General features: G+C 31.7%; 3 protein-coding genes and 1 pseudogene across 8 annotated transcripts; 3 read left to right on the top strand and 1 right to left on the bottom strand.

Annotated features, from left to right (window-relative positions):
* Positions 1 to 8,477: 8,477 nt before the first annotated feature.
* Positions 8,478 to 16,502, top strand: LOC123906352. 3 transcript variants are annotated; one of them, XM_045956261.1, is made up of 6 exons: positions 8,478 to 9,030; positions 10,278 to 11,177; positions 11,356 to 11,441; positions 12,220 to 12,360; positions 12,847 to 12,994; positions 13,104 to 16,502. In XM_045956261.1, exons 1-5 carry the CDS (start codon positions 8,698 to 8,700, stop codon positions 12,992 to 12,994), a joined length of 1,608 nt encoding a protein of 535 aa, XP_045812217.1. In that variant the 5' UTR covers positions 8,478 to 8,697; the 3' UTR covers positions 13,104 to 16,502. The 3 variants fall into 3 exon arrangements, with proteins under 3 accessions (XP_045812217.1, XP_045812218.1, XP_045812216.1); XM_045956262.1 differs by lacking the exon at positions 13,104 to 16,502 and adding an exon at positions 12,686 to 12,748 and having other exon boundaries at positions 8,577 to 9,030; positions 12,847 to 12,967; XM_045956260.1 differs by having other exon boundaries at positions 8,578 to 9,030; positions 13,135 to 13,268.
* On the bottom strand, positions 13,873 to 16,577 carry LOC123906353 (protein CONSERVED IN THE GREEN LINEAGE AND DIATOMS 27, chloroplastic). Of its 2 annotated transcripts, none has more exons than XM_045956263.1 (7): positions 16,347 to 16,577; positions 15,764 to 15,916; positions 15,510 to 15,587; positions 15,077 to 15,172; positions 14,488 to 14,523; positions 14,179 to 14,360; positions 13,873 to 14,097 (listed from the first exon to the last, which is right to left on the bottom strand). In XM_045956263.1, the coding sequence occupies exons 1-7, from the start codon at positions 16,575 to 16,577 to the stop codon at positions 13,935 to 13,937; spliced, it is 939 nt and encodes a 312-aa protein (XP_045812219.1). In that variant the 3' UTR covers positions 13,873 to 13,934. The 2 variants fall into 2 exon arrangements, with proteins under 2 accessions (XP_045812219.1, XP_045812221.1); XM_045956265.1 differs by having other exon boundaries at positions 14,179 to 14,330.
* Positions 16,578 to 18,763: 2,186 nt separating this feature from the next.
* LOC123906350 lies at positions 18,764 to 20,371 on the top strand (annotated as a pseudogene).
* A 2,059-nt stretch (positions 20,372 to 22,430) lies between these two features.
* Positions 22,431 to 27,805, top strand: LOC123906349 (probable prolyl 4-hydroxylase 9). 3 transcript variants are annotated; one of them, XM_045956259.1, is made up of 9 exons: positions 22,454 to 22,687; positions 22,809 to 22,821; positions 22,852 to 22,928; positions 23,457 to 23,614; positions 24,403 to 24,505; positions 25,184 to 25,279; positions 25,397 to 25,462; positions 25,556 to 25,675; positions 27,517 to 27,805. In XM_045956259.1, the coding sequence occupies exons 1-9, from the start codon at positions 22,556 to 22,558 to the stop codon at positions 27,625 to 27,627; spliced, it is 876 nt and encodes a 291-aa protein (XP_045812215.1). In that variant the 5' UTR covers positions 22,454 to 22,555; the 3' UTR covers positions 27,628 to 27,805. The 3 variants fall into 3 exon arrangements, 2 of the variants coding, with proteins under 2 accessions (XP_045812214.1, XP_045812215.1); XM_045956258.1 differs by having other exon boundaries at positions 22,431 to 22,687; positions 22,809 to 22,928; XR_006808830.1 differs by having other exon boundaries at positions 22,809 to 22,928; positions 25,425 to 25,462.
* Positions 27,806 to 27,875: the final 70 nt, after the last annotated feature.

Genomic DNA, 27,875 nt, shown 5'->3' with positions numbered 1-27,875 from the left:
TCGTTAGTCAATTGACTAATGTTGAATTTTTCTAATAATAAGAGTAATAATATCCCTTTCTGTCAAAAAAAAAAGAGTAATAATATCCCTTTGGTAAAAAATGGTAATAATATCCTATTCTTCTATTTTCATTTAGTAGAAGATACATTTGGAAACAAAATATTGGTACCGCCCTGAAAATTAAAAATTATATTAATTTTGAGATTTTTTTTTTTTTACAAATGTCGTACTTATTATGGCAAAGACAAGACAAGAAGGGGTATTGTTAATGTACGTTGACTTTTTCTAATAATATTAATAAGAGTAATATTATCCTTTTAGTAAAAAAAGATAACAATATCACATTCTTCTATTTTTATAAAACATTGAACTAAAATAAATTCTACAAAATATTTCATTTAATATATCAAATATTAATAACTTTTCCCTTTCTTTTTATATTCATATATTATATATTATTTCCTAAGGCGTTACAAAAAGTATACTATTTTCTAAGAATCTCCTATAAATATATGTTTCTCATTTGACCTTCATATATAAAAATTATACACTTTTAAAAGAAAAATTGATCGAAGGATCAATGTCTCTATTTATCCAAAATTTTCTCTTGTGTGTGTTGACATTGTTGTTTGTGCAAAATGTTCTTGGAGTTCATGTGAATGTTAAGAAATCTTTAGAACTTGGAGTTCGTGTGAATGTTACGAACTCTTTAGAGCATCCACAATGGAGCTCCTCATTTTTTGGTACTTAATCGGGCCCCACGTATACACATCACTCATTTATAATTTTTTAATAGTAGTACCTAATAAGTATTCAATCCCTCCAACCCAACAATTATTAAAAAGTTTTAAATAGATCCCACCAATAACATATCTAACTAATAACTCTACATCATTATAAATGGGTCCCACAAAAATGATATAGGTATCAAGTCTTATTTTAGAACTAGTACTTATTAGGTACTATTTTGGTTTTGCTCCAATGGGAGTACTTATTAGGTACTAGTACTTAAAAAATAAGAACCACCATTGGAGATGGTCTTCTATAGGTATTATTATGTACTATTATTGGAGCAATACTCATTGAGTACCTAATATGTACTGCTTCTCAAATAGGTATCTTCTCTTTCCTCATTATAATATTTTTTGTGGGACCTACTTATAAAGATGTGGAATTATTGATGGGATATAGAGTTATTAGTGTGACCAATTTAGAACTTTTTAAGAGGTGCTGGGTTGGAGAGATTGTATACTTATTAAGTACTATTATTAAAAAAATAATAAATGAGTGATGTGTACACATGAGACTCAGTTAAGTACTCAAATTTGGAGAGCTCCATTATGGATGCTCTTAGAAGATAATTTGGACTTAACCATTCATTGCAAAGCCCAAGGACAAGATCTTGGAGTTCACCTTCTTCATCATGGTGATCATTTTAGTTGGTATTTTACACCCAGTTATATAAACCTATACTATTGTTTATTTCAATGGAATGATGTGTCACATTATTATGATGTTTTCTTAGCAAGGAGAGATAGAAGTAAGCTATGTAATTGGTATATTACAAAATCAGGACCATGCAAAGTTCTACCTTCTGGTTCTCGTGAATGTCATTCTTGGGATTAGTATAACAAATAATGTTATACATATATTTTTATCTTAATAAATGTTGCCCTTTGAAGTCGGCCGATTCTACTTGTCTATTTTAATTAATACTAGTATTATTTATGCAATATGATCCTATATATTTGGTATTATCGTTTCTATATAGTTAATTTATTGCACTATAATAAATATAAAATTAATAAGACTATTTTATAATATTAATGAGTATCTTAAGGGTATTGACTAATAAACCAAAATAAGTAATTTTGTATAAGAAAATGTTAAAATTATATAAATAAAAATTTATATTTTTTTACGTTATAATTTTGACCTCACTTACTAAAATTCCTGAATCCGTCCGTGTTTGAAGTATTTTTATTTTGGTGGTGTCCTTTGATGTATTTAGAAATTAGAACCCAATATATTCTCTATCTTAAGTTGTCTTAATAAAACTGATCAAAATATATAAATATATCTCTACCAATATATATATATATATATATAAAAGAAATTATATTATTGGTTCTTTATCTTATTTGTAACAAGTTCGTTCTTTTTTTTTTTTAAATTGGTCTTTTATTTTTATAAATATACGCAGGTTATATTTTGTTTTTATTAAATGAACATTCATCTTCATCATATTCATCATTTTGTTTGCATTTATTTGCTTTAATCTTCGTTTAAAATAATATGCGGTATACATGTAAATATTACCATTCAAATGTTATTTCTTTAATCACAATTTTACCGGTGCTACATGTTTGAATACTAGTAAATATTTTTTTTTCCTGTTGATAGACGAAATGACAAAGCCATTGAAAATTCACACACACACAAAGTGAAGTGGTCATGGTTCGAACCCCAATCCCGACGCCCGACACTAGCAATTTCGGCATTTCTATCAGTTGTGCTATAATTTATGGAGGAATACTAGTATATAGTTATTACAAGTATTAAATTATACATTCCTTTTCAAAAAATTCTTGCATGGATCTTCCCTTAACAACACACTAATAAGTATTTATTCTAATAATAAGAGTAATAATATCAAAGCCATTAGGTTTGTTCTAATAGTGAGAGATTTGGGTAATCTATTATTTATATGTTTAGGAGTTTCTCTCTCATAGTCTTATTCCTATGTGACACCATTTCATTGATCCATGTCTTATGTGACATTCTAATATTTCTCCAATTCCTATGTGGCTAACTATGAAGGCCTTTGCAATTTCTCTAATACATGATGATATCATTTTACTTAGAATCTTTGGCTAATTTAGAAATTCAATCATTTTTCAATTATTGTTTATAAATTGTATTTAATGCACCTATTAAAAATAATTTTAAAAGGAAATAACTGAAATTCAAATATAAATAATTATATCTCATTAATATATATATATATATATATATATATATATATATATATATATATTAATATAATACATAATATTATACATAATATTATACATGAATTTTTTTTTTGTGAAAGTATTATATATGAAATTTTATATATACCAAACAATGGAGTTTTTTTACGTAATATTATTTTTTTTATATATCCCACGACCACGAGAGTTTTTTTTATAGAAATTGCTCAATCAGGTTTTATGAACAAATGTCTATATATTAATATTTTGATACAATTGAAATTTTACGTATGGAAACTTTTGATTATTGACCAACTAATTTTTTGAATATATATTGATTAAATTAAATCAATGCTGAAATGGATGAAAATTTCAAAAATTAAGGACCAAAAATCTACTATAGTTTCTATATATACGAGTCAACATGTAAGAGTGAGGGTCATTGAGTGTCTCAGCGCCCCTTCTCTATTTTCTCTTCTCTTCTCACTTTCACTACTCTTTTTTTTTTTTTTTTGACAGAATCACTACTTTTTTTTCTATCTATTGCTATTGTTGGTTTTTTTTTTAAATAAAAAATCTATTGCTATTGTTGGTTATTTCTTATTTATTTGTTCAATATAATTTTTGTTGCTCTCAAGTGGAATGAAATCTAAATTTTATTTGTTTTTCTTTGCAGGTATTTTGTTTACTTGTGTTAGGCTACAATAAGAGGATTCAATATAAAAAAGAGAAATCATTTTCTTCTCTAAAGTCAATAATATTTTGTAAACTTTTTTTTTTGGGTAGAAATTGTAAACTTCTTTTTAAGAAGCCAAAATATTATTCATCTATCTTTGTAACTTTTATTTACTATTTGGATTCTTGCAGAGACTGATGAAGATGACTACGAGGGATAAATAACATCTGGATTGGGAACAGAGGAGTGGATAAAATATTCAAGTTTAATTCTACAATCAGAAAATTGTACTAATTTTAAGTTATAAATCTTTATTTGCAGGTCCATATACGGAAGAACAACATTGTTTGTTATTCAAATTAGAATTAAGTATTATCAATTGATGTTAGAGTTTTATGTATTTATTTATATTTTTTATTAAATGTTAGAGTTTTAAGTTATTCAAATGTTTTTTTACTATTATTTATAAATAAATGTTGTACTCTATTTTTTTACTCATTATTTTTTTATTTGTCTAATTTTTCATGTGATATTTAACAAATACACTGATAAAATAATAGAAACTCCTCGAATGACTATACTATAGAATGAATTGGAAAAATGTGGAATTGAGAAATTGATATGCTTAAAAAAAATTATTCTTAAACTTCATACTTATCAAGTAGAGAAAAAGGTGTCATTGTCTGAAATATAAAAGGAATGAAGTAATTGACTTCATAGATTATTTTTCTATTTCATTTTATTATTCTATTAATTATGGTTTACCTTAACGTGTTTTTTCTAATAAAAAAAAATACATAGTTACCAAACAAAATATTAAAATACGGGGGTATTGATAAAAAAAAAACCTACATGGAGGTATTAAGCAAAAAATAACTTACAGGGGGTGAGACATACATTTGTAGATTTTATTATATAAAAAATACGATATCAATTGAAAGCAGGGAAAGTAACAATGATTTTATATATAAAAAAAAAAATTAAAAACAATAATATCATGTATTACTTTATTTTTATTCTTCATACATCACTGTAAAATAAACAAATAAAAATAAAAACAAATAGATACATTTTTTAAAATTTGCACATTAACAAATGAGATATGCTTAAAAAAATTATATATTTTTTTTTTGTGTCAAGCAAATGACAAACAATTCTACTGTTCATTACTTTTAAATAAATAATATTAAAATTAAAATCGCCCCATTTTGCTTCTCAAATGTGAAATTTTTTCACACGGGGACATGAGATAAAATACTCCTGAAGAAAACAAATGTCTAAAGGAGAGAGATGACGATTAAGAACAAATATATTAACCGTTAGATTAGTTTTTGCATAATGACATTTTTTTTATGAAAATAAAAGAACAAATATATGAACATGTGAGTTGGGAACGAGGAGTGGAGTATCACTCTCCATTATGCCATTTCTCCTTAAAATCTCCAAAATTTGGATCTTTTATCATATTTAAATAAACTATTACATTAAATATAAAATTAATTTTACAAATAATTAAAAAAATCACAATATTAAAATTTTAATAATCCATATTTTTCATGTGTGAAAATAAATGATCTATATTTTTCATAGAACATTAACCCGGGCAATAGCACGGGTAAGTTATACTAGTATATAATAGAGGTCCTCGGTTCGGCTCCATTGTAAAAAAAAGAGTAATAATATCTCTTTAATAAAAATCGTATGAATCTATATGTTTTGTTTGTTATCTTTATCATGTTCATCATCTTCTTCACTAATTGTATCAATTATATGAATCGAAATTTCCAATTCTCATTAAACTCTAAATTTACCAAAATTGAATTTATTTATTTTTTATATTAAAAAGAAGAAGAAACAATACATGAAAATTTGAGGAGACTAGGTCAAAATCCAAGTGAGAGCATATAAATAACAACCGGCTCGTTAAAAATCTTACTATAAAACTCTTAAGAGAAAAACCATGTGAGAGAAAAAGTATGTGGTGCTCTAAAAAAAGTTAACAAACTCAATATTCTAGAAAACCAAACCTATGTGCAAAAGCATCACAAATATTAACGACAATTGTATTTCACCGATGAGAGTCTTGTAATTGAAGTCCGGTATTAACAATATCATCAGCACACTATTTGCATTCACTATAAACGTGAGAAATAGTGAAAATTATATTCTTAGTGAGCTCAACACAATTTAACTAACGATTTCTTAGCTGTCAAGGAACCATAAAAGTATTTTTGAAAGTAAGAGTGACCATTAAGGAATCCGTTTCAATCCAAAGTAAATTCAACCATTCGAATGAGCAATTTCAATCGTTATCATCACATCAACAATCTCCACATGTAAAGCATAAGATTTTTTAGTAAAACAACCAAGAGTAGTCGCCTAAGTCTTAACTATCTCTAAAAACGCCTCCGCAAGCAGCTAGACCTGAACATTCTAGAGTAATCCCGTTAATGTTGCATTTAATCAAATACAGCATGCTTTAGGAGTAGAGCCGTAAAAAGGGCCTTAAGGGGCCGGCCCTTTAAGGGGCGGACCCACTTATTCCTGATTATTAATTTTATTTAAATTTTAAACAATTTTTCTAGTGTCGTGAACTTATTCTCTTTTTCTTCAATCAGCACTGTCCACGATCGGCACCCTAAAAAAACTGTGTTTAAAATTTAAATAAAATTAATAATCAGGAATAAGTGGGTCCGCCCCTTAAAGGGCCGGCCTCTTAAGGCCCTGAGTGTCCTAGTAAACTTCTATAATAGGAACATTAGGTGGGGTCAACCTTTATAGATTTTTTTATTTTAAAATTCTTAAATAGAAGGAGAAGTTGTAGCCTTGGTAAAATTACCGATGATAGAAACACCAGCACAAATACGATTAACAACAGTTTAAAAATTAATCTTTTTATCATGGAAACAAGCTTGGTTGCGACAAAACCGAATTGCATCAACACTATTAATGACAATTGATATCTGTAGGCACCATCTCACCAGCCACATTGCTTATACCAACTTTGTCTTATAAACCAATACCAGTGTCTATAGAAATATCAATAGTTAACTGTAAAATAGAGCTGAACCAATGCTAAACCAATACCAGTGTCACATTGCTTATACCAACTTTGTCTTATAAACCAATACCAGTGTCTATAGAAATATCAATAGTTAACTGTAGGCACCATCTCACCAGCCACATTGCTTATACCAACTTTGTCTTATAAACCAATACCAGTGTCTATAGAAATATCAATAGTTAACTGTAAAATAGAGCTGAACCAATGCTAAAGTTTTTTTGAGCAAACCTGCGATCAATAAAAGTGTGATGAATATCATTTATATTAGACTCACATAAATCACAATGAGAGGCAATATTGCAACCTCTATGCATAAGAACATCATCAGTAGGGATTATATTCCAAAGAAGTTTCCAAACAACAAAGAGATTTTGATGGAACGATGTGTTGATGTCATATTAAAGTAGCCCAATGAACACATTGCGCAGGGGGGGTAAAGAGAAGCATCCTAGAAAGGTAAGCAAGCTAGATATATGAAGGGAGACCATATTAGTTGATCTTCACAAATATGAACTTTGTGCATTTGTAATATCTTTTTCAAATCCAAACAAAAAAAATCCTAATAAGAGTCATGCCAAATTGAAGTATTCATCCCATTAATTCTTCAAAACCATCATAATATCCTTGGCTCAACCCATAAAACTAGCATTTTGATTATACTCCATCAAGTAGAGATCTTCACGCCCCCACCCATAAAACTACCATGACCAAACTATATTTTTGATACAATACTTTAAACCAAAACCCTCACGATCTACCCTTAATAACCTTTAACACCATTAACCTATATTAGTCTAGATACATTCATTTTACAATGAACTTAAGAAACAAAACCTCTCTTATATATAGGACCGGATAAAGTATATTAATTTCCTAGGAACAAATAGACTACTTTAATTCTTAGATAAACAAACCTTATTTTAATGGAAGGGGTTTATCTAATTATTAGACTAAATAACGTTGAAATAAGTTGGAAAGACAAAGATTACTATTGCGATAATTGATTTGGTAGAAATTAAGTAATTCTTTTTTTTCCAATTCATAAGCCGAGACAAAGTTCACAACGACTATTTTTCTATTTACACACGGTAATGATATAATCCACGACTTTTACATCACCGAAAAATATTTAGGGTCAGCTTAAACAGTGCACCTTGTATACTTGTTAAACATATCCAAAATAGAAATAAAACATAAAGTTAATGTTGATAAAAACAACTTTTTACATTTTCAATACATTGAATGCACGAGTTTCAAGATAAAATTTTCTTATTTATGTGTTTTACCCGTACACCGAGTGCACTATTTAACATTTTCTAAATAATTAAATTGTTAACCGAGAACGATAAATAGTCGAATTTAGTTTGTCCTTTAACTATTACAGTACGTCACAATGATGGCTTATTTTTCTCATATTTATCCTTTATTTTTATGTTTTTCATTTTCAATTATGTTTTTTGGTTTAGTAGCTCACATAAAACCTAACTTCATACTTAGTTAAAACACTTACTAAACTTATAATGAAAGGACAAACTTGATTTCTCAACATAATATTTTTTTTTTAAATGGAACAGATGGTTTTTTGATAAAAGAAAATCTCTCAACATTAGTAGTAAATGATGATTTTTTTTGTAAAAAAAAAAATGGAACAGATGATGGAAATCAGGACCTCAAATATTTACGCAAATCTCTCAACATTAGTAGTAAATGAGATGAAGTTTTACTGAGAGAAATTAAAAAAGGTAAGGGTCTGTTTGATTGAGTTGAGTGAAAAGAAAAAAGAAAAAAAATAAAAATTAGGGATTCCAATGAATAAATTTGAATTGAAGTTATTCCGACCTTTACCTCCCGGTCTCCTTTAGCTCTAGTGGGCGTGCGTGTAAGTTCAACAATTGGAATGAGTAATATGGTCTCAATTACACACTCATTTTTTTTTTCTTTTTCTAAACACATCATTAAAACTAAAGGAAAATAGAGGAAAAAGCATGATTAATCTCGCGGGTTACAGCACCACTAATCAGAGACCAATTTCTCTGATATCAATTATGCCAAACACCACCGTTCCGTCGCGCTACGTCGTCGTTTTCACGTTTCGAAGTTCCCAAAAACATAGCTTCAGCACCTCTTCTGAATCAGTTTGGACAGATTATCCTATAGAGAACGCGTACGAGCTTCTAGAAGTATCGGAAACAAGCTCATTCGATGAGATCAAAGCGTCGTTTCGTAAATTGGCGAAAGAAACTCACCCTGACCTCGCTGAGTCAAGGAACGATTCCACTGCTTCACGACGATTTGTTCAAATCCTTGCCGCATATGAGGTTCGTGCAAATCGTTTTCTGTTTTTTACGGTTATAGCCTCAGAGTTGGAATTGTAAGAGCAATTTCATTCACTAGCAAAATTTTATACGAAGTTTTTCTCATAGAAGAATTAATAATGCCTCTAAAATTGTGTATAGAAGTTAATTTAGATTTAAGTTTATTATTGTGGATAAATGTGGTTAGTTAGTTCTTAACCATAGAAATATTGTGAAATTGAAACAATGAGTTATAATTTCGAAGAAGTTCCTTTGGATATTAATATCAATTACTATGTGAAAAGAAGTTTATTGGCGTGGAAGGAAATTCCATGTCTAATAGTTTGATCATATGAAAAAAATGGTAGGAGATTGCTCAATTGCTGTCTGTTTCGTGAATTTGCATATGCCGTTTTGATAATCATACTGCTTGGATTGATGGTTGGATAGGAACATATGTCTATTTAGTTAGTAGTTGGACAAAGAGAAGATTGTTACATTAAAAACTAACTAGTAGTGGATAATTCCAACAAGTGGTATCAGAGCTTGGTTCGGCTTGATGGCAGAGTGAGAGTGGGGATACATGTGTAATGGATCCTTGTATCGAAAGTCATCTTGACTTTATGTGTGGAAGTCTTTTCATTTCGGATGTTGTATTTTAGGTTTTGAGTTGAGCCTAACTCATCCACAAATCCTAATAATATAGGACTTGGTGCGTGTGTAATATGAGTCTGTGAGATGCCATCTATAGTTTTGAATTGAGTCTAACCCATCCTTACAAAATCGACTTGTAAGTAAGTGAGGTGTGTCTGTTCTTTATAAACTCTTTCCAGACTTTATATCTTTTCAATGTAGGACTCGAATTGTTTCTTATGTTGTATACACGGTGTCAGTGTTGTCAATCGTGGATTGTGGAAAATAGCAGCCTGTTCAAATTTCGCTATGCTACAGTAGTGGATAGCTACTAGTTGTCAACACTTTATACTAAATAGTGTATTGCAAAACAATAACGATTTCTTCAAATTCTGCAAACTGTTGTAGCCGCATCTGACAATATTGCATGGTCTTGTACATATTTGTTGGGCATGGTGTTTTGTGATGATTAATTGGCTATATTCATCCTATTAGCAACATAACCACATACTTCATGATTTTAACTGCTGGAAATCTTCCAGGTCCTGATATGGAGTCTTTGTTGGTAACTAGAATGACATTTATTTTTGCTTTTCAGGGAATATTGAATTAATGGAATAATTCATGATATGTTGCAGATTCTTTCAGATTCTCGGAAGAGAGCCCATTATGACATGTACTTGTTATATCAGAAAAAGCTTATGCAGAAGCATTCTGAACAGGGTTCAAAATTGCGCATTTATGAATCACAAACTACGACATTCAATGAGATGGAAGTTGTTGAATGGTTAAAGTGGTACAGATTAGCTATAAATGATATTTTGTCAGAGAAGAAAGTGGTGGTTGGAACAGGATATTTTGATGTACTCGAAAGAGATTTTTATTCTGCTATTCATGCAGCATACTATGGACCCGAAATTGATTCTATCCCCATGGAGTTTCTTCCCGAATGCTTTGAGGCTGAGGAGAGGTCCTCTTGTGAAACTCCTGAGGTTTTGCATTTGGTTTCTGGCCGTGATCTTTTTGGGATGGTTTGCCTAGTCAACAAGATTCCAGAGATATCATCTACTGAAAATGAAAAGTTAACTTCTTATATACCCTTCCATTCAGGCCTTTGTCAATCTATAACGGACGTGGATACCTGCAGGAATGTAGAAAGTCCAGATAATTTTGTAACACAACAAAGCCGCAGCTCTAAAATTTCAAATAATGTTTCAGATGCGTATAGAGATCTAGAATTGCATGTCTCTGGAAAATTAGTTGCTACAGCATCTAGGGTCCTACCTAGATGTCGTTCTGATGCGATGCAAAAGGAAGGTGCTGAAGATCACATTCATGTGTTCCTTAATTCAGATGAAGATCCCAGACATATCAGCAGCGATTTTTCAAGAAATTTATATGCAAATAATACTGTTGGAAGAAAAATGCATTTGGGAACCATATCTGGACTTGGGAGCAGTCCAGACGAAGGATGTTGTTATGTCTACAACAGCAGCTGTGAAAAAACCCATGTGATTATGAAACACAGAACGTTGTTGGTATGCATAGTTGCTATCCCACAGTCCTGCGCAGAATCAAGTCTTTTCTTTTTTTGTATTTTAAATATTAAAGAAGCTTGGTATGGGTTTCAGGATCTAGCTTGAAATTCAGTATTATGGATAATTTAGTAAAGCTAGATGCTTGTAAATATAATGTTATTTATGATATGATTTTCAGGTGAAGCATATGCACTGGTATCATGTGGGTGAGAAAGTTTCAGTTTGTGAGTGTAGATGCACCAGAGCACGTTTACCACCAAGCAAGTAAAGCTCTTGCATCTCTCTATTACTGATGTTTGAATTAGCACAACAATCTCTTTGGTGTTCATTAGTGCATATGCCCTCTCACTTTCTGCTCCAAGAAAATAATGTTTGTTTTAATGCTTTTTTATTTTTTACTTTTCTTTTCTGGGTCCAGGTTATGCTCCCCCGAAGTTTTTTGTTTATTTCCCCGCTTTTTAATTAATAATATTTCCTTGTGGTTTGTGAATTGGAGTCAGTAGTGGTGCCAACCTAGTTGGGATGATTGACCTTTCTGACACTACTTGCTTTTCTTTTGCCTAACCAAAAGTAAATAAAATAAGTGAACATATCTTGTATTTATCACTTTCTTTGTTAGAACATGCTATGGACTATGGTCTTATATGCATACCAATCCTCTCTTCCAATGTTCTTTGATTTGTTTTTTAAGTGTAGATTTTATTGGGTAATAAAGTTCTGTTAAAGCTTGACGTGATTTGGTCATTAGATTAATTTATTTATATCATGTTCAACTTTTAATTATGAAGAAATGGTGTTACTATAGCTTTTCGAGTAAAAGAACCGTGAAATGATAGAATAATATTTGTAGATTTATTGCTCTGAATTCCTTTTCTCTATACTCTAGTATTAATATCTGCAAAAATAAACATTGCCGTTTTCTTAAATTTGTGTATTTTATATGATATTGCTACTTGTTGTTATTTATGCAGATCAATGTTGTTCTAATATTACTGTAATGTTTGTAATCTTTTTTAATAATATTAACCCCTTAATTATACAGATTTTGGCTATTTGAGCCTCGCTGTGGCTTCCACGACATAGGGGGTTGGTATGTGGAAACATATGGCAAAGATAAGAAGGGTCGTACTATGCCATCACAAAGGTTCTGGGATGGCTTGGATTATAGCCAGCAAACCGAAATGTAAGTACTTAAGAGCTTCATTAAGAACTACTTAATATAACCAACACACGTTTTTCTTTTTAAAATGTATGTCATCGAATGATTAATATAGAACGATGTATAAATAATACTTTGAACTGTGGGTTCTGTAACTTTCTAAGAAATGGAAATTTTCATTTAGTCGTATTTTATTTGATTTTCTTGAAAATATTGAAGTTTTTTTAAATGCATTTGGCTTGGTGAAACTACCCATAGCCGCATTTCAATATTTCTTAATACAATTATTTGATCGATCGTTTGATTTGTTTACTGAATTCTGAAGCTTATTTGACTAATTTGTGCTCAGGCCATGGGAACCAAATTTCTCATCTTCTAACTACCATTTGTTCATCGTAGACATTTACAAGTGGTAGTAGCTAATCAATATTTTTGAAATTATGTCGCAACGACCCGACCAATGTACTTGTCTGTGGAGTTTACTGACAGTCTCAGTTTTACAATCCGCAGAAGACTTCATCCAGCAATGTATCTGTTTGCTCTTGCATATCGAACACTTGATCTTGAATATACCAAAACAAGCAAGAAAACATTTACGGATGCCGTTGGAGCACATATGTTTCAAATTCTTCACTGGTGCAAGAAACTTGCTAAATAGGTAGTATATCTATTAGCTTTATGCACTGTCAATAAATTTATTAAGTCAATGCTAGTCCAATTTGTACAGATCAACAAACTTTTTACCAATGCCTATTTTGTGATTGTAGAAGGGTTCCCTGTTCATTTACAACTACACAGCGACTCTTGGGAGAGATACTCTGTAAGTACCAAAAGGAAAGCTCATTAGGGGCCTCACTTAGTCTTATCTACTACTTGGTTGGAGAAAATGTATCTTTTGATCTTCCTGGTGCTGTGATCTGTTGGCCAAATACTGAACTCAATCGGTCAAGGACTAGCTGCTGGGGCTGCTATAATATTCAAAGAACCAATGCCAATATGTCATGCCTGAGCTTAATTGCACGACACTGGTTTTGTCAAAAATGCTCTCTGAAGCTACTTGCCCTATAGTTGTTATGCAAGACTGAATCTTTATGGATATACATCTATTAGTTCTATGTGTGTACCATACCTTTGCAGAAGCCTAAATGTTCCCAAAATAAAATAATTTATTTCGGCAAGTATTATGAAAGCTAGTTTTTTACTGCACAAATAATTTCATCCCTTTACCAGAAAGTCTCAGCTGACAAATTTCATGTAGTTTTCTTGGTTACTATAACTCATGGTATATTGAATATAATCTTGTTGTGCTTGTATAGACTTGCATCCTAACACGCATATGGAACTTGCATTGCATGTCTACTTGTGTATCTGTCGATATACTGGTGCTTTTTTCATCATATGATTTTGTTATTGCTCCATGTGTTCTTTAGTTATGTTTCTTCACTATCTATTTCAGGCTTTGTTAGCTTTTACTTTGACTGCGTTGGATGATTTTTTTTAACTAACAAAATAAAGCTTTGGCCATAGAGTGGCAAGTTGTAACAAATGATAAACTGCTTTTACTATATGAAATTATATGTGTGCATCCTTTTTGTCTTTTACTTGAGCAGATCCTCCCATTTGCAGTACTGGCCTCCTGCTAATGCTCGATAAAACCTATCTCTACAGTATACTGGTCTTCCATCAGCAGCCTCAGCAGCAGCAGCTGCAAGATTGTCGTCGGCTTTCACATCGGCAGGCAATTTAAGCAACTCCTCTTTTCTACAATACACATTAAAAGTTTCAATGACATGGAGGAAGTACTCTTGATTAAAAAATTTGCAGGATCTTGTCTTTCCTTACCTTAGGCTGAACTTTGTATTGACTTTGGAAACTTGGGCAGTTGATTTATTTTCTTCTGTGGTAAAGGTGGAACGAAAAAAATTCTCCACTGGTGTAGCAAAGATAAATAGCATAACTCCGGTAACAAGTAACGCTCCAGTCCCAACTAGAGTCTGTTTCAGCAGTTTAACAACTGGTTTAACCTGGAGACATGGAATATATGTGAATCATGCAGCAAGTAATAAGTTTAGCATATTGCTCTTCTACCCTGCATCCTAATTTTTCAGTTTAATGAGTTTATGCAATGCTGCACTTTGAGATGTCCAATACCTTGTAAGAGCCCAATAATCTATCACGAGCTAGGATCTGCAAAGAAAACTAGGATGTCAGTTACAGTACCCAAAATTAAAGAAATGATGCATGTCGCTGGTTCTTTTAGTAGTTTTATTTTGTTTCATTTCAATTTTCAACTACACTTTATTCCATGTATCCTTCATATTCAATAATTTTGAATAGACTGCTTGTTGCTTAGTGAAGAAACATTTCTTACAATTTGAAAGGAAAAAGTTGCTAACCTATTGTTTATTCTCCTTTGGAATTTTTCATTTGATCTGTCTCAAATTAAACTTTACCAATGACTTTGTCTTTTGCTAAAAAGACCAGTAATTGATTTTATTTAAGTACTTAGTTCCAACATGCTAGTGACATGTAAAACAGGCAATTTATTTATTTATTTTCCATCTTTTATTGTCAAATATCCTGCTGTTAAAAGTTTGTCAGATTACAATATATGTATCTTATGGCCCACTAAACCTACACCTCGAATATGGTTTTACGCAGGTGAAGTCTTCAGAGGGACTTTTGTTCTGTTCACTTTTTTAGGTAAAAGAGGAATGTGTAAAAGAGAGTTAAGACTAACCTCAGGCGGCTTGACCCACATCTGCCCGTCATACCATCCACTTTCTTCATAAGGAATGACTGCAGACAGAAGTCTATCACCAACATAACTCCACCCCTGCATTGTAATTTACTTATTATCTTAACCACATAGTTCTTTAAGCGTGAAGTTGTAATCATAGCTCAACACTTAAATTTTATCGGATATAGTTGGTGTGAATGACGAATAGGTTATATTCAGTTACAAACACATTAGATACCACAATCTGGCAACAACATATAAAGTATGTGTGATTACAGAAGGGAGTTCCCACTGAGTTAAAGGCTTTTGAAATAATGGTGTACTACACCAGGACAAATTTGTTTTGAACTCTCTCTCTGCCTTGCTCACCCTCCCCAGTCCCGAGTAATGAAATGATTATGATGTGAACAGGTAAAAGATGATCAGAACGCACCAGATAAATCCTCAAGATAATTAAAGACACAATGAAGAGTGTTCCTGTTCCAGCAGCTAGTATAAATCTCAGAGGCTCCTGCAGGGTAACATCAACAGACAGAAGAAAAATTTATGAGCAACATTATAAATGTTATATTTGTGTTGTTGTGTGCAGCTCACATGTACTCTTGTGTGTATGCATAAACTTTTCTTGTATCTTACTAGATTAAATATCCTACTATTATGCACATATACTTTTAACTTCACACTTACTCTTGAAGGATTAAAGCTTGCAGCTGCAATTGGCGCTCCAAGGACTGTGAATACTGCCAACCAGAGACCTCCAAGGCGAAGAAAGAACGATCCTGGACCCAGTTCGCCCCATGAATACAGCATGCCATCCTTCAGAGATGAGTACTCATTTACCTATTAGACCATGACATATTCCAAGTTAGCATGAAATGTTGATAGAAACATTTTTTAGTGGAACAATCACTATAACTAATAATATATTCTTATTGCTTTGCATGAACCGTTTCAGTATGCATGTATGTGCAGGGATATCTCACTAACTGTTCAGCCATGAAATTCATACACTAATATCATGGTACACTCAATTCAATGTTTATTTTTTCTCATTCCTTTTTCTATATTTTCTTTTACACTCCTCATTTTTATCATACTATATCTCCCACTCTATCTCTCTATTACCTTTCTGTGTTCTTTTTTACCTCTCAGTCCAAAGAGAATATCCTATTACACCCTGCAATATCATGTTTATTTGGAGGATCATCAAAGATTCAAAATAAAACTAATTATTGCCACTATTCAGTAGTTGTCTATACTATACACATACCGGTCTTTGTTCAAAAGGGACTTCAATTTCCAATCCAGGGTCCCAGCTACTTCCTGAAGATCCATTTGTTTCTCCATTCATCTCACCTTTTATGGCCTTAACTTTGATGGAAACCTGTTGAGAGAATTTTGAAGCTCTGGTGTTTTGGATGATGAATGAACCATGGTTACTGCTTGGTCTGGTTTGTCTTCCATTTGGAATTAGAGAACAGTGGAAATTTAATCTAATCATTTGCTTGCTGAATTTTAATAGTAAGCATATAACTAAATCAGCAGAGCAAGATTGTGTTCAATTCTTCACTTAGAGAAGGAAAAAAGAGGAAGAAAAGGAAGAAAGAATTGATACTATGCACACTGACTAAAACCAATTGTTTGTAATTATGTCTGGCTTCCTACAAGAACCACATATATTATTTACGTGGAGGAGGACAAGTAAATAATGTTTGTGCATTTTCTAGATTTTTTGGGACTGGGATTAGCTACTGTAACTACTTTGCGCAGTATACAATCTTGGCCGTAGAAAAATGATCTGATGATTCTGATTCATTCAGTACAGTTTGACTAATTTCACACCGTTTCAATCTTAGCCGTTCTTTTTTGATCGGACGATCGGCAACAATTACTTGCACTGCATGAAATCTGTTGTTTTATAGAGGAGTTGAGAGAGCCTTGCCTCTTCTTTATGTGGACAAAGCTTCTAGTCCACGTGTGCTTCTTATTCACCGTTTATCTGATTCGGTTAGGGTCCTTATGAGGACTTAAGATTATCCGAACCTAATATATTTTGTGAGCTTTATATTTTTGTGGTCTGAGACAAACGAGTGGAGCTGTTGCTTGAGTAACGTGGATATTGTTCCTTTGCACGCAAATTTTAATATGTTCTTGTTGCCTACACGCAGTAGGAACGAGCATGAGTAATTTGCTAAGGAACAGCAACACAAATCTCCACTTTCAAATTTTTCCATTGTGTTACTTTTCCAAAAGTAACGTAGTATTAGTATTTACCTGTTGCGCATTCAAATTTAATTAGTAAATTTATTTTTTTGTTAACTCGGTTTCTAGGAAAGGCCCCTAGTAATTTAGAGTTAGGCTGCAAGGTAAGTAAAGTTTGGTTAAAAAATTATTTCACCTAAAAGTCGAACCAAAGTTCTCTCGAACGATTCAATTTTTGGTGAAGTTTATTAACCGGTTAAGCATAGTGATTTGGTTAATAATTTGGTGAAGTTCTCTAGAAGAAGTTCGCGTTACCTTTGAATTTCCTCTTATGCATCTTCTTCTTTCTTGTTGGATTATTTGGTTCAAGTCTCTTCCATCAATCTCACGTTTTCTCTCTCTCAATCTTAATCATGTTCTTTCAGATTTTAAGCTTGATTTTCTTTTTCTTTTGTTTCCCTATAAAATCGTTTGATATGTTTTTGAGATAGATCAAGATTAACGGTATTCAATAAAAACGCATAAACCATTAATCTTCATCGGTCTCAATAATATATCAAACGATTTTAGATTTTTGTAAAATTCAACATGGATGATCTATACAATATAAGCTTTCAATCCAACGGTGGATTTTATAAAATTTGTATTCGTCAAAGCGTTATTGAGCGGTGTAACATTACTCAAATGTTACACTGGTGTAATTTGATCTCTCCATATATATATATATATATATATATATATATATATATATATATATATATATATGACGGTTACTCATATTCTTTTGATTTTCTTTTCTTTTTAAGGTAAAGCTGGCTTTAAAGAAAATAAAAACATATACCAAACAAAGAACAACAGTCCTAGATTTTCAAAACATAGCTCTAGCTTTGATGTAACACAATTTGCGCACATAAACTATGTTTGGTAAAAAATAGCATATAGTATTTCTTTTATATTATAAGTTTGTATACACAAGCAAACTCTAAATCATAATTTGTTTTCCATGTTTTCCCTCCATTTTATCTTGCAATTTTTATTAAAAAATAATACAATTTTGTCTTGACAAGGATTCGAACCTATAACCCTTCAGTACAAGGCAATATTTCCAACCACTATGGCAAGTATATCAATTATAATTAAAATTATGTGCAATAATTGATAAGCACCATCAGTTTTAAAAGTATATCATATCAAAATTATTGTTGACTATATTATTCATCACGAAATATTTTTATGTCTTTCCTGATCAAAGATTTTTTTTCTACCGGATCATAAATTTAGAGAATAATTATCATGTGAGATTTGGAAAGTTATTATAACGTGTGATTTGGAAAGTTATTATCAAACTCAATTATGTTAAATCAATTTTTTTTTTTGCAATACAACCAAACACAACCTTAGTCATGTCACTAATCACATTCATTGTTTTGATTTTAACATTGCAGATTTAATATTAACTGAGGTGATCAATTGATACAATATGCACTAGCAGATATTGAGATGATGTTACATAGTTGTGGGAATAGTTTAAAAGATTATCCTCCAATGCCTAGAGCAGCCACATCATTAGTTCATGATATACAAAATAGTTTAATACACGACAAATTGAATTATAACAGACAATCATTAGCTGAGGAACATGTTAGATTGATGTCAACTATGACTTCGGAGCAACGTAAAGTATATGACACAATCATGACAAGAGTTAACGAAAACAAACCTGGTGTGTTTTTTCTTTAGGGTTATGGCGGTACAAGGAAGACATTTATCTTGAGGGCCATGTCAGCCGCATTACGCTCAAAAGGTGAGATAGTTTTAACAGTTGCCTCAAGTGGGAACGCTGCATTGCTTTTACCTGACGGTAGAACAACATATTCAAGGTTTTCTATTCATCTATATGTTGACGAGTTTTCAACATGTACCATAGTTCCTAAAACCCCTTTGGTGCTATTAATACAAAAAACAAAGCTCATTATATGAAGCACCAATGATGCACAAACAATGTTTCGAAGCTGTTGATCGAACTTTAAAAGATATTCTCAAGTCTATTGATGAAAAAAATAAACACATTCCCTTCGGTGGAAAAGTTGTTATTTTTTGCAGAGATTTTAGACAAATTCTACCAGTAATACCCAAAGGTACAAGGCCAGAAGTTGTTCATGCTACTATTAATTTTTCGGTTCTTTGGAATTTTTGTGAAGTTTTAACATTGAGTAAAAACATGAGGATTCTCGGTGGTGCTTCGAGTGTAGACGTTGAACAAAGAAGATTGTTTTATGAATGAGTTTTGGGTGTTGGCGATGGAGAAATTGAAGATGACAACGACGATGATTTGGAACTTGACATTCCATCAGATTTATTGATTCCAAATTCAGATGATCCTCTTGCCTCTATCGTTGAAAGCACTTATCCCCAAATTTTACAAAACATGAACGATATAACGTATTTCCAAAATAGAGCTATACTAGCTCCTAAAAATTCAATAGTCGACACAATAAATGATTATATGTTGGATTTAATTCCTGGTGAAGAAAAAACATATTTGAGTTATGATACTCCACTCACACAAAATGTAGACGGTCAAACAGTGGATGATGTTCATACTCCCGAATTTTTGAACACGATTTCTACGTCGGGACTTCCAAATCACAGGTTAAGACTTAAAGTTGGAGTTCGAGTTATGCTATTAAGAAATTTGAATAAAAAATTAGGATTATGCAATGGAACAAGACTGACTATTACGAGATTGGGAAAACGTGCTCTTGAAGGAAAAATTATTTCAGGAAGTAATATTGGTGATCAGGTTTTCATACCTAGATTTTCTCTGACACATCTGACGTGAGAATTTCTTTTAAATTTTAACGGAGACAATTTCCTATAATGATTTCTTTTAAGATGACTATTAATAAGAGTCAGGGACAATTTTTAAAGCATGTTGGGATATATCTTTCGTCGCCAGTGTTTTCACATGGTCAGTTGTATGTTGCAATTTCAAGAGTTACTTCTAGAAAAGGATTAAAAATATTGATCATCGATGACGACGGAGAAGATACAACTAAGACTTCGAATGTGGTCTACAAGGAAGTCTTCCGTAATATAACATAATTTTCTTTGTATGAATATTTATCCAAAATTATTGTTGAACTTTCGTTTAATGTTACTCAAAAAATTTCATATTATATTATTGCAATTATCATATCGTAATTTATAATTACATATCTTACAGCTAATTAGACCCGTGCACCGCACGGGTCGATGTTCTAGTAATTGATAAATTAGCTTATAATGGATTAACTTATAAGATTTGATCAAAATATGGTGTTGTCTAAATAGAGCCATAACCTTTTATCATGACATAATTAATATATATTAAGGAGTAAGGACTATTGTTCAAAAAAAGGAGTAAGGACTAATAAAACAATTTAAAGCAATGTTTTAAAAACCGGACCGGACCGGACCGGCCGGTTCGACCGGTTCGCCCGGGAACTGGGCCTAGTACCGGTCCGGTCAACATCACAGAACCGCTAGTCCGTAAAACCGTTAAAAAACCGGTACGAACAGGTCTGAACCGGTGAAAACCGGAAGAACCGGTCCCGGTTTTACAAAACCGGCCGGTCCAGATTTTTTATTAAAAAAACTGATTTTTTTTTTTCTTTTCAGTATTTAAAAGCAATTATTTCAAATGGTTGTGTTGTTGATTTTTAGTTGGAAGTATCCATATCAATTACAATTGCAATAATTGTGATTTTGATTTGAAAAAACACAGATCTTTTACTTCTTTTCTTTTTTCTCAGTTAAATACAAGTTTATTTTTATTCTCTATTTTTGCAAAACTTGCAATTGTAACAATATCTAAATCCTCTTTCCCTTAATACACTATTATCAACTTAAGAACAACAACATATCTGTGTATTTGAAAAAGTAGAAAAAGAGGTTGGTATTTAAGAAGAAAGAAGGAGAGGTAGAGATGAGTTTGAGAAGAATGAAAATAGATCTGTGCATTTGAAAAGGAACCTTGGTTTGCTTAATTTAGAGAAATTGAAGTTAAAGAAGGTAAAGAATGAAAATAATAATATTGTGCGGCTGCTGCTTTTCTGATGTGAGATTAGAGAGATTAAGAATTAGGGTTACTCAACTTATGAGTGATATATATATATATTAAGTATATTGGGCTAGAGTATTGGACTTCTAAAGTTTTGCTAAAAAATAAGTATTGGGCCTTTAAAAATAATATATTGAGATGTAATGTAATTTTTTTTACTCATATATATTCTTAATAACTATATATTTATTTTTAGTAAAAAAAAAAGTATATATTTATTTATTTATTTATTTATTATACGGTTCAACCGATTTAATAACGGTTCAACCGGTTGAACCGATTGAACCATGAACCGATGATCTCAACGGTTCGATCTCCGGTCCGGTTTTTAAAACATTGATTTAAAGACCAAGAAAATAGTCAATTGTGTCATTTGGGTCATTTTCAACTGTTCAAATAAATTATCATGTCTCAATTTGTCTTTGTTACAATTAAGTCGTCTACTTGAGTTTCATCCATATATGCTAACAAAATATGCAAATGTTTTCCATTTGAGTCTAATTGGGCACTACGAAGGCTTAAGTGGCATATGAGGTGGAAATGACATGGCTGTGATGCTAATTTAACATGACAATGACACGTGGACATAACTAAAATGTAAGGAAAAAAAATGAAAAAGCTGTATTTTAAATTTAAAAACTACTATTTCTTTTTGGGTTATTATAATACAAGTGCGAAGTTTTCATCGTTATTAATGACTACCGGAATTGAACCTATGATTACCTGTTTAAGGAGCCTAAAACTCTTATCATTTTGACCGATTTATTGTTTTTTTTTTTTTTTTTTGACAAGGATTTATTGTTTTTTTTTAAAAACTTTATTATTTTGCTTTTTTATAAACTTATTTTTAGAGTACCTTTTTTGTCTTTTTTTATATGATTTAAATACTTAATTAATTTTTTTACTTAATTAATTTTTTTGTCTTTTTTAATTAATTTTTAGTAAATTTTTTTTTTGTCTTTTTAAATTAATTTTAGTCAAAACATTTACTAAATTAATTAATAGCCGCGTCTTTTAACTTATTTTTTTTTTGCTGTTGACTGGAATAGTGAAATTAATAGCCGAGTAAGAGAAAACGTTGTATGCGCAAGTTCAAATAAGCTAGCGTGTAACGAAAAAAAAAGAAGAAGCGGTTGAAGAAAGAGAAACCTAATATCTCTCCCTGCAAAATCCAAATGAAAGGGAAAACGGTTAGAGCAAATTGGAGCTTGAGAACGAAGAAGTTCGCATTACCTTCGGTTTTCCTCTTATGCATCTTCTTCTTTCTTGCTGGATTATTTGGTTCAAGTTTCTTCCATCATTCTCAGGTATTTTCTCTCTCAATTTTAATCATGTTCTTTCAGATTTTAAGCTTGATTTTATTTTTCTTTTGATTTTGTTTTGTTTCGCTGGAAATTGTTCGAAGTAACGGATCGTTGAGTTTTTCAGGAAGATGAATATGGCATGAGAGCGAAATTGCTTGAAAAATCGACGGCGGAGGAGACTGAACATCGATTGTTGCATGCTGGAGAGTCCGGTGATGATTTCGTTACTTCAATTCCTTTTCAGGTTCGTCAATTCTTTCTTCGAGCGTTCATAATTTGTTCGATGACATGTTGTTTTGTTAGGTTAATTGAAATCAGCGTTTTACCGGTTGAAATGACGGCAGTATTTTACTGTTCCTTTTGTGTTTTAAGTAGTGCAATGTTAGTTCAATTAGTTGGTTGAATCATTGATTTTGGTGAATTTTCTATTATATTTTGATCAGGATTGGTATAACGGAGCAAAATTTGAATAAATCTTTATTGTTTTGCTATACGCTATTTATTTAGTGTAAAATGTTGTCAGACAGTACCTATAATGGTGCTATAGAACTATTGCGTAGTAGCGGAATTTGGTCGAACCTCTATTTATTTTTACGATCTGCAATTGACATCACTGATTTTGATTCTGTAGACGTTTTATGCTAAGGTTCATAAATTTCAAATTTATTATTTTCATTGGTATTTGGATAAGATTGGTATTGAGCACACGATTCTACTTTAGGATTGTTTTGTGCTTTGATACTAAAATGTAACTTTGATTTCTGTTTCTCAGGTTTTGAGCTGGAACCCTCGTGCTTTATACTTTCCTAATTTTGCAAGTGCAGAACAATGTGAAAGCATAATTGAGATGGCAAGGGCAGAGCTTACACCATCAGAATTGAGGTTACGTGAGGGAGAAACGGAGGAGGGTACAAAGGGAGTCAGAACAAGGTAGTGTATGTTCTTTGTCTGTAGAATAATTAACTACATGGTTTAGTAACAAAGAGTAATGGTTAACTGCGTGATTTGATCACGAACTTGGAGAAATTGTCAATAAGACTCGCAGGAATAAAAACACACAAGAAATAAGCTATATTTTGGAATGACTAAGATAATCAACTCATAAATGTAATGTAGGTTTTGGATTAGATTATGGCGAGTCTGACATAAGGTGCTATCTATTTGATTCCTTTATATTTTCCCTTCTCTTTCTTGCGTCTAACTTGAGCAATGAACTTTTTGAGGAGAGGATATGAGCGCATCTTATTTTGATTGACTTACCAGTCCGGACGGACATGACTTCTTCTCTACTAGCGTTGACCTCTCTTTAGATGCAGACACAGAGTGGAAGACTTCACACAGGTCTTGGATTACAGGCTTTGTGAACTTACTAAGTTTTAAACTGAATTTCGTTTTTTTTTGAAGAAGCTAAATTAGCCCACCCAAATTGGCGCCAGAGAGAATCGAACCTCAGACCTCAAGAGGAGCACACTCTCAGGTCCCAAGCCAATACCAATGCACCAACCCAAGTGGGTTTTAAACTGAATTTCGTTAACAATAATGTCCTCAAATAATCCTTTTATTTGCTTTTTTAGGGTCTTATACAACCCATGGTTCATTTTGAATTGACTATTATGAGTTTTGAGGGCCTTCTCTTAAAATCCAATATGCACATTATCTCATAGTGATAGTTCCGTTAAATCATATCAGGAACTTATGTATTCATCTTTTCCAAACAGCTCTGGTATGTTTATTAGCGCTTCTAAGGACAAAACAGGAGTTTTAGAAGTCATTGAAAACAAAATTGCCAAAGCAACAAAAATTCCCAGGACTCATGGAGAGGTAACATTTCCTATTATTCTCACATGCTTTTAAACTTCACTCGGTTCTTTTTTTTTTTTTTTGAATTTGTATCTGCATAAAAAGCTGTTAGTTTACAGTTTTTTCCTTTCAGTAAAACTAGCATTGTGAACATTACTTTTGTGTAGTCGTCTAGGGCAAAGGTACTGGTGGGGGGATGTTGGAAAATGACAAAGGCCGGCAATATTGCAGTAATCCTGTTAATGCTTTTGCTTGACGTAGAACAAATATATTAACAGTGAACTTAATGTTCAACATAACAATAGCATTTCTTTCCAAGAGGTCATTTTTGCAACAAACATAGGTTTCCATTACATGACAAACCCACATGTAGATGAAAATGGTGCATTAAAATTAAAACATTATAGTGAGACTGGATAAGGGGAATTCAGTGAATCAATTTATAAACTTTTACCATTTCAGACCGTAATTTTGTTCCTCGTGGTTGGAGGAAGAATAAAATTTCTGCACAATCATAATATGACAAGATATCATCATTGGATATCACACCGTCAATGTATACTATTATTAATTAAATCCTAAAATATAAGTATTAGGTTCCTTTCATATTCAATCAGGTGCTTTTTGATTTTGTTGAAATTGTAAACCTCTTCTTTTCAGGATGATTTCTAAACTATCTGAGGAATCACCGTGTTTCAGGCATTCAATATCCTCCGCTATGAGGTCAGGCAAAAATATGATTCTCACTATGACGCATTCAATCCTGCTGAATATGGCCCCCAAGAGACCCAAAGGGTATTTCAGAACAAAACTCATACTTTTTCATTTGCATTGCACTGATTGGTTCCCTATCATACTGGTTGTGTATCCAACTAGATGTTTTTTAGACTATGAGTTCTGGTTACCATGCAGATGGCTTCATTTTTGCTGTATTTAACAGATGTTCAAGAAGGTGGGGAGACCATGTTTCCATATGAGGTAAAACTTATTTGGTCACTACATCTTGATTCACATAATATTTTCCATTTTCTAGCCGCACACTTTTGTAATTCGTGCATTGTTATTGTGTAGAATGGATCGAACATGAACAGTAGCTATGATTTCGAGGATTGTATTGGTTTAAAAATAAAGCCACGGAAGGGAGACGGACTTCTATTTTATTCGTTGTTCCCTAATGGTACAATTGATCCGGTTAGTATTTTATTCTCGTCATGTTCGTTATAATTATTTTTTACCGATCTTCTGGGACAACACTAATGACTAATGAGTAATGAAGACTGTTTTACAATTCACAAAGTGACGATTGGGATCTCACCCCTGATGCACATATATATGCTCTAAAGTCTAAACTTTGTGCTTTAGAGATGGCGATAGGTAATATTAATAAACTCCACCAAAATATGTTGCGGTACATGTAAACATTTTTTAATAATTACTTTTGTTTTTGTTTGCGAGTCAAGTTTTAGAAAAAAAGGAATGAGATGACTTATTTTTCAAATTATAGACTTAAACCTTTAAAAGATCAATGTAATTTGAGTCCTTTGTTAGTCATACTTGATAGCAAATCAACCAAAGATAACTTAATGGCGCAAGGTCTTGCTAACTAGTGCATTCGATGCGTGCATTCGGTGCACTAGTTAAGGAAATTAAATAAAAGATATGCATTGAGCAAAACAAAATTTAGACTTTTAAGATGATTGACTATATAATTTTCAAGTTTTTTTTTAAAAAAATTTATACTCTTAACTTGTGCACCTGGTGCACTAGTTAGCATTTGCCAATGGTAAATACTCCTTCCGTTCCATTTTAACCGATTTTAAATGACCTAGTTTGACCAGATATACTATTCACATATCTCATTTTGATTGTATTTTTCAACAAATAAAATAAAATATTAACATATAAGATGTTAGATTTGTTTCAAAGAGTATTTTCAAAATATCAAATTTTTAGAATTTTTACTGACAATTAAATATATTAATAATCAATTTTGTATATTGATAAACGTAAAATGATCAACTGTGTCATTTATTTTGGGACGAAGGATTATTTTATCTCTAACGTTGGTATCTCCATCAAAAGTTTCTTATGTGATTGCTTATCATAAGCAACTTTTGCTACTTTTTTGTTGTTGCCGCCGCCATTGGAGTTGGACTGTAGAACTCTAATTGCTTAAAATCAAGCAACATTTTCACGGAGAAATGGAGGATTATCATTAAAAAATAATTTTTCATGCTCAAAGTGGAGAATAAACTGATTTAGAAGCAATATCTTGAAACATAAATAAATCGAAATGCATAGAAATGAGCTATGCTATACAATACAACTATGAAATAGACAGTTATGTTTTTGTTCTTGTTCTATTGTTGTGTTTTACTCATGTTTATTTCAATTTCTGCCTATAATAAATCTTTAATTTTGTTCTTAAACTATCACATTTTTCTTATTTTGTCTTTGAACTATTTCTAGTCTATCAAAGTTAGTTTCCGAACTATCATTTTCCCCCCACTTCTTTCTAATCATTTTTTCTTTCTTTTGGGGTGTGGAAATGTCGAAATGATTGGATCTAAGGCTAAACAATATGAACATTTGAATTTGGTTGAGATTTATGGCAGTTTGCGTATCTGACAAATTTTTGATTTGGTTCATTGTGTTTCTAATTTCTGTATAATCTCAATTTTGCAGGCTTCAATTTTTATTTTATGTTTTACTTGAGAAATTAAAAAAGATGTTTCAACCTTTGTACTTTAAATTGAAATTTATAGCCTTCAATGAAATACTTTTGTTCACCAATTTGTTAATGGATCGGTAGGAGGAAGCATCATTCACTTCCATGTTTGTACAAAAATTAAAAACGAACTTACACTAGTTCTGAATCTCAGTATTTGCACACGTTAGTAACTGTTGAGTGTAAAGTTAAGCTGAATCAAACAATATTGATACTTATTATGATTATCTATGCTAAGTTTAATAATATTGAACTTGATAATATGCAACTTTGTTTAACAATCTTTCTCTATAATCTTTGGCAGACATCACTCCACGGGAGCTGCCCCGTAATTAAAGGGGAGAAATGGGTAGCTACAAAGTGGATACATACAGAGAACCTGCTGCAATTGAGATCCAAAGTCTTACAGAGATAGTGGCATTTATTATTTCTATCACGGTTGATTATCGATAGCCAGATGAATAATCAGGTCTAAAATCTGATTAGACGCTGTACATTAATATGATACATGCACCGTGCATATTAGTTACTAATGTGATGTAAATCTAAAGCTTTTTTGGAGTTACATAGCCTTCTCTTTTTTGGTTATACAATTAATCTAGATTCTAGAGTTTGATCAATCAGACACAGCGAAATATGATAAAAGAAAACCCCTACTAAATT

This window comes from Trifolium pratense, linkage group LG2 (assembly GCF_020283565.1).
Source record: "Trifolium pratense cultivar HEN17-A07 linkage group LG2, ARS_RC_1.1, whole genome shotgun sequence".
Taxonomy (NCBI): domain Eukaryota; kingdom Viridiplantae; phylum Streptophyta; class Magnoliopsida; order Fabales; family Fabaceae; genus Trifolium; species Trifolium pratense.
This window is presented reverse-complemented; position numbering and strand designations above follow the sequence as displayed.

Bases quoted from the DNA above. Each gene is read 5' to 3' on its own strand.
- LOC123906349 (XM_045956258.1), top strand. From the start codon at position 22,556: ATGAAAGGGAAAACGGTTAGAGCAAATTGGAGCTTGAGAACGAAGAAG. The intron at 22,688-22,808 runs GTATTTTCTCTC...TGAGTTTTTCAG, and splicing joins GTTTCTTCCATCATTCTCAG to GAAGATGAATATGGCATGAG. The intron at 25,676-27,516 runs GTTAGTATTTTA...AATCTTTGGCAG, and splicing joins CTAATGGTACAATTGATCCG to ACATCACTCCACGGGAGCTG.
- LOC123906353 (XM_045956263.1), bottom strand. From the start codon at position 16,577: ATGATTAGATTAAATTTCCACTGTTCTCTAATTCCAAATGGAAGACAA. The intron at 15,588-15,763 runs GTAAGTGTGAAG...GTTACCCTGCAG, and splicing joins CAAGCTTTAATCCTTCAAGA to GAGCCTCTGAGATTTATACT. The intron at 14,361-14,487 runs GTATTGGACATC...CCATGTCTCCAG, and splicing joins GATTATTGGGCTCTTACAAG to GTTAAACCAGTTGTTAAACT.
- LOC123906352 (XM_045956261.1), top strand. From the start codon at position 8,698: ATGATTAATCTCGCGGGTTACAGCACCACTAATCAGAGACCAATTTCT. The intron at 11,178-11,355 runs GTATGCATAGTT...TATGATTTTCAG, and splicing joins TGAAACACAGAACGTTGTTG to GTGAAGCATATGCACTGGTA. The intron at 12,361-12,846 runs GTAAGTACTTAA...TACAATCCGCAG, and splicing joins TATAGCCAGCAAACCGAAAT to AAGACTTCATCCAGCAATGT.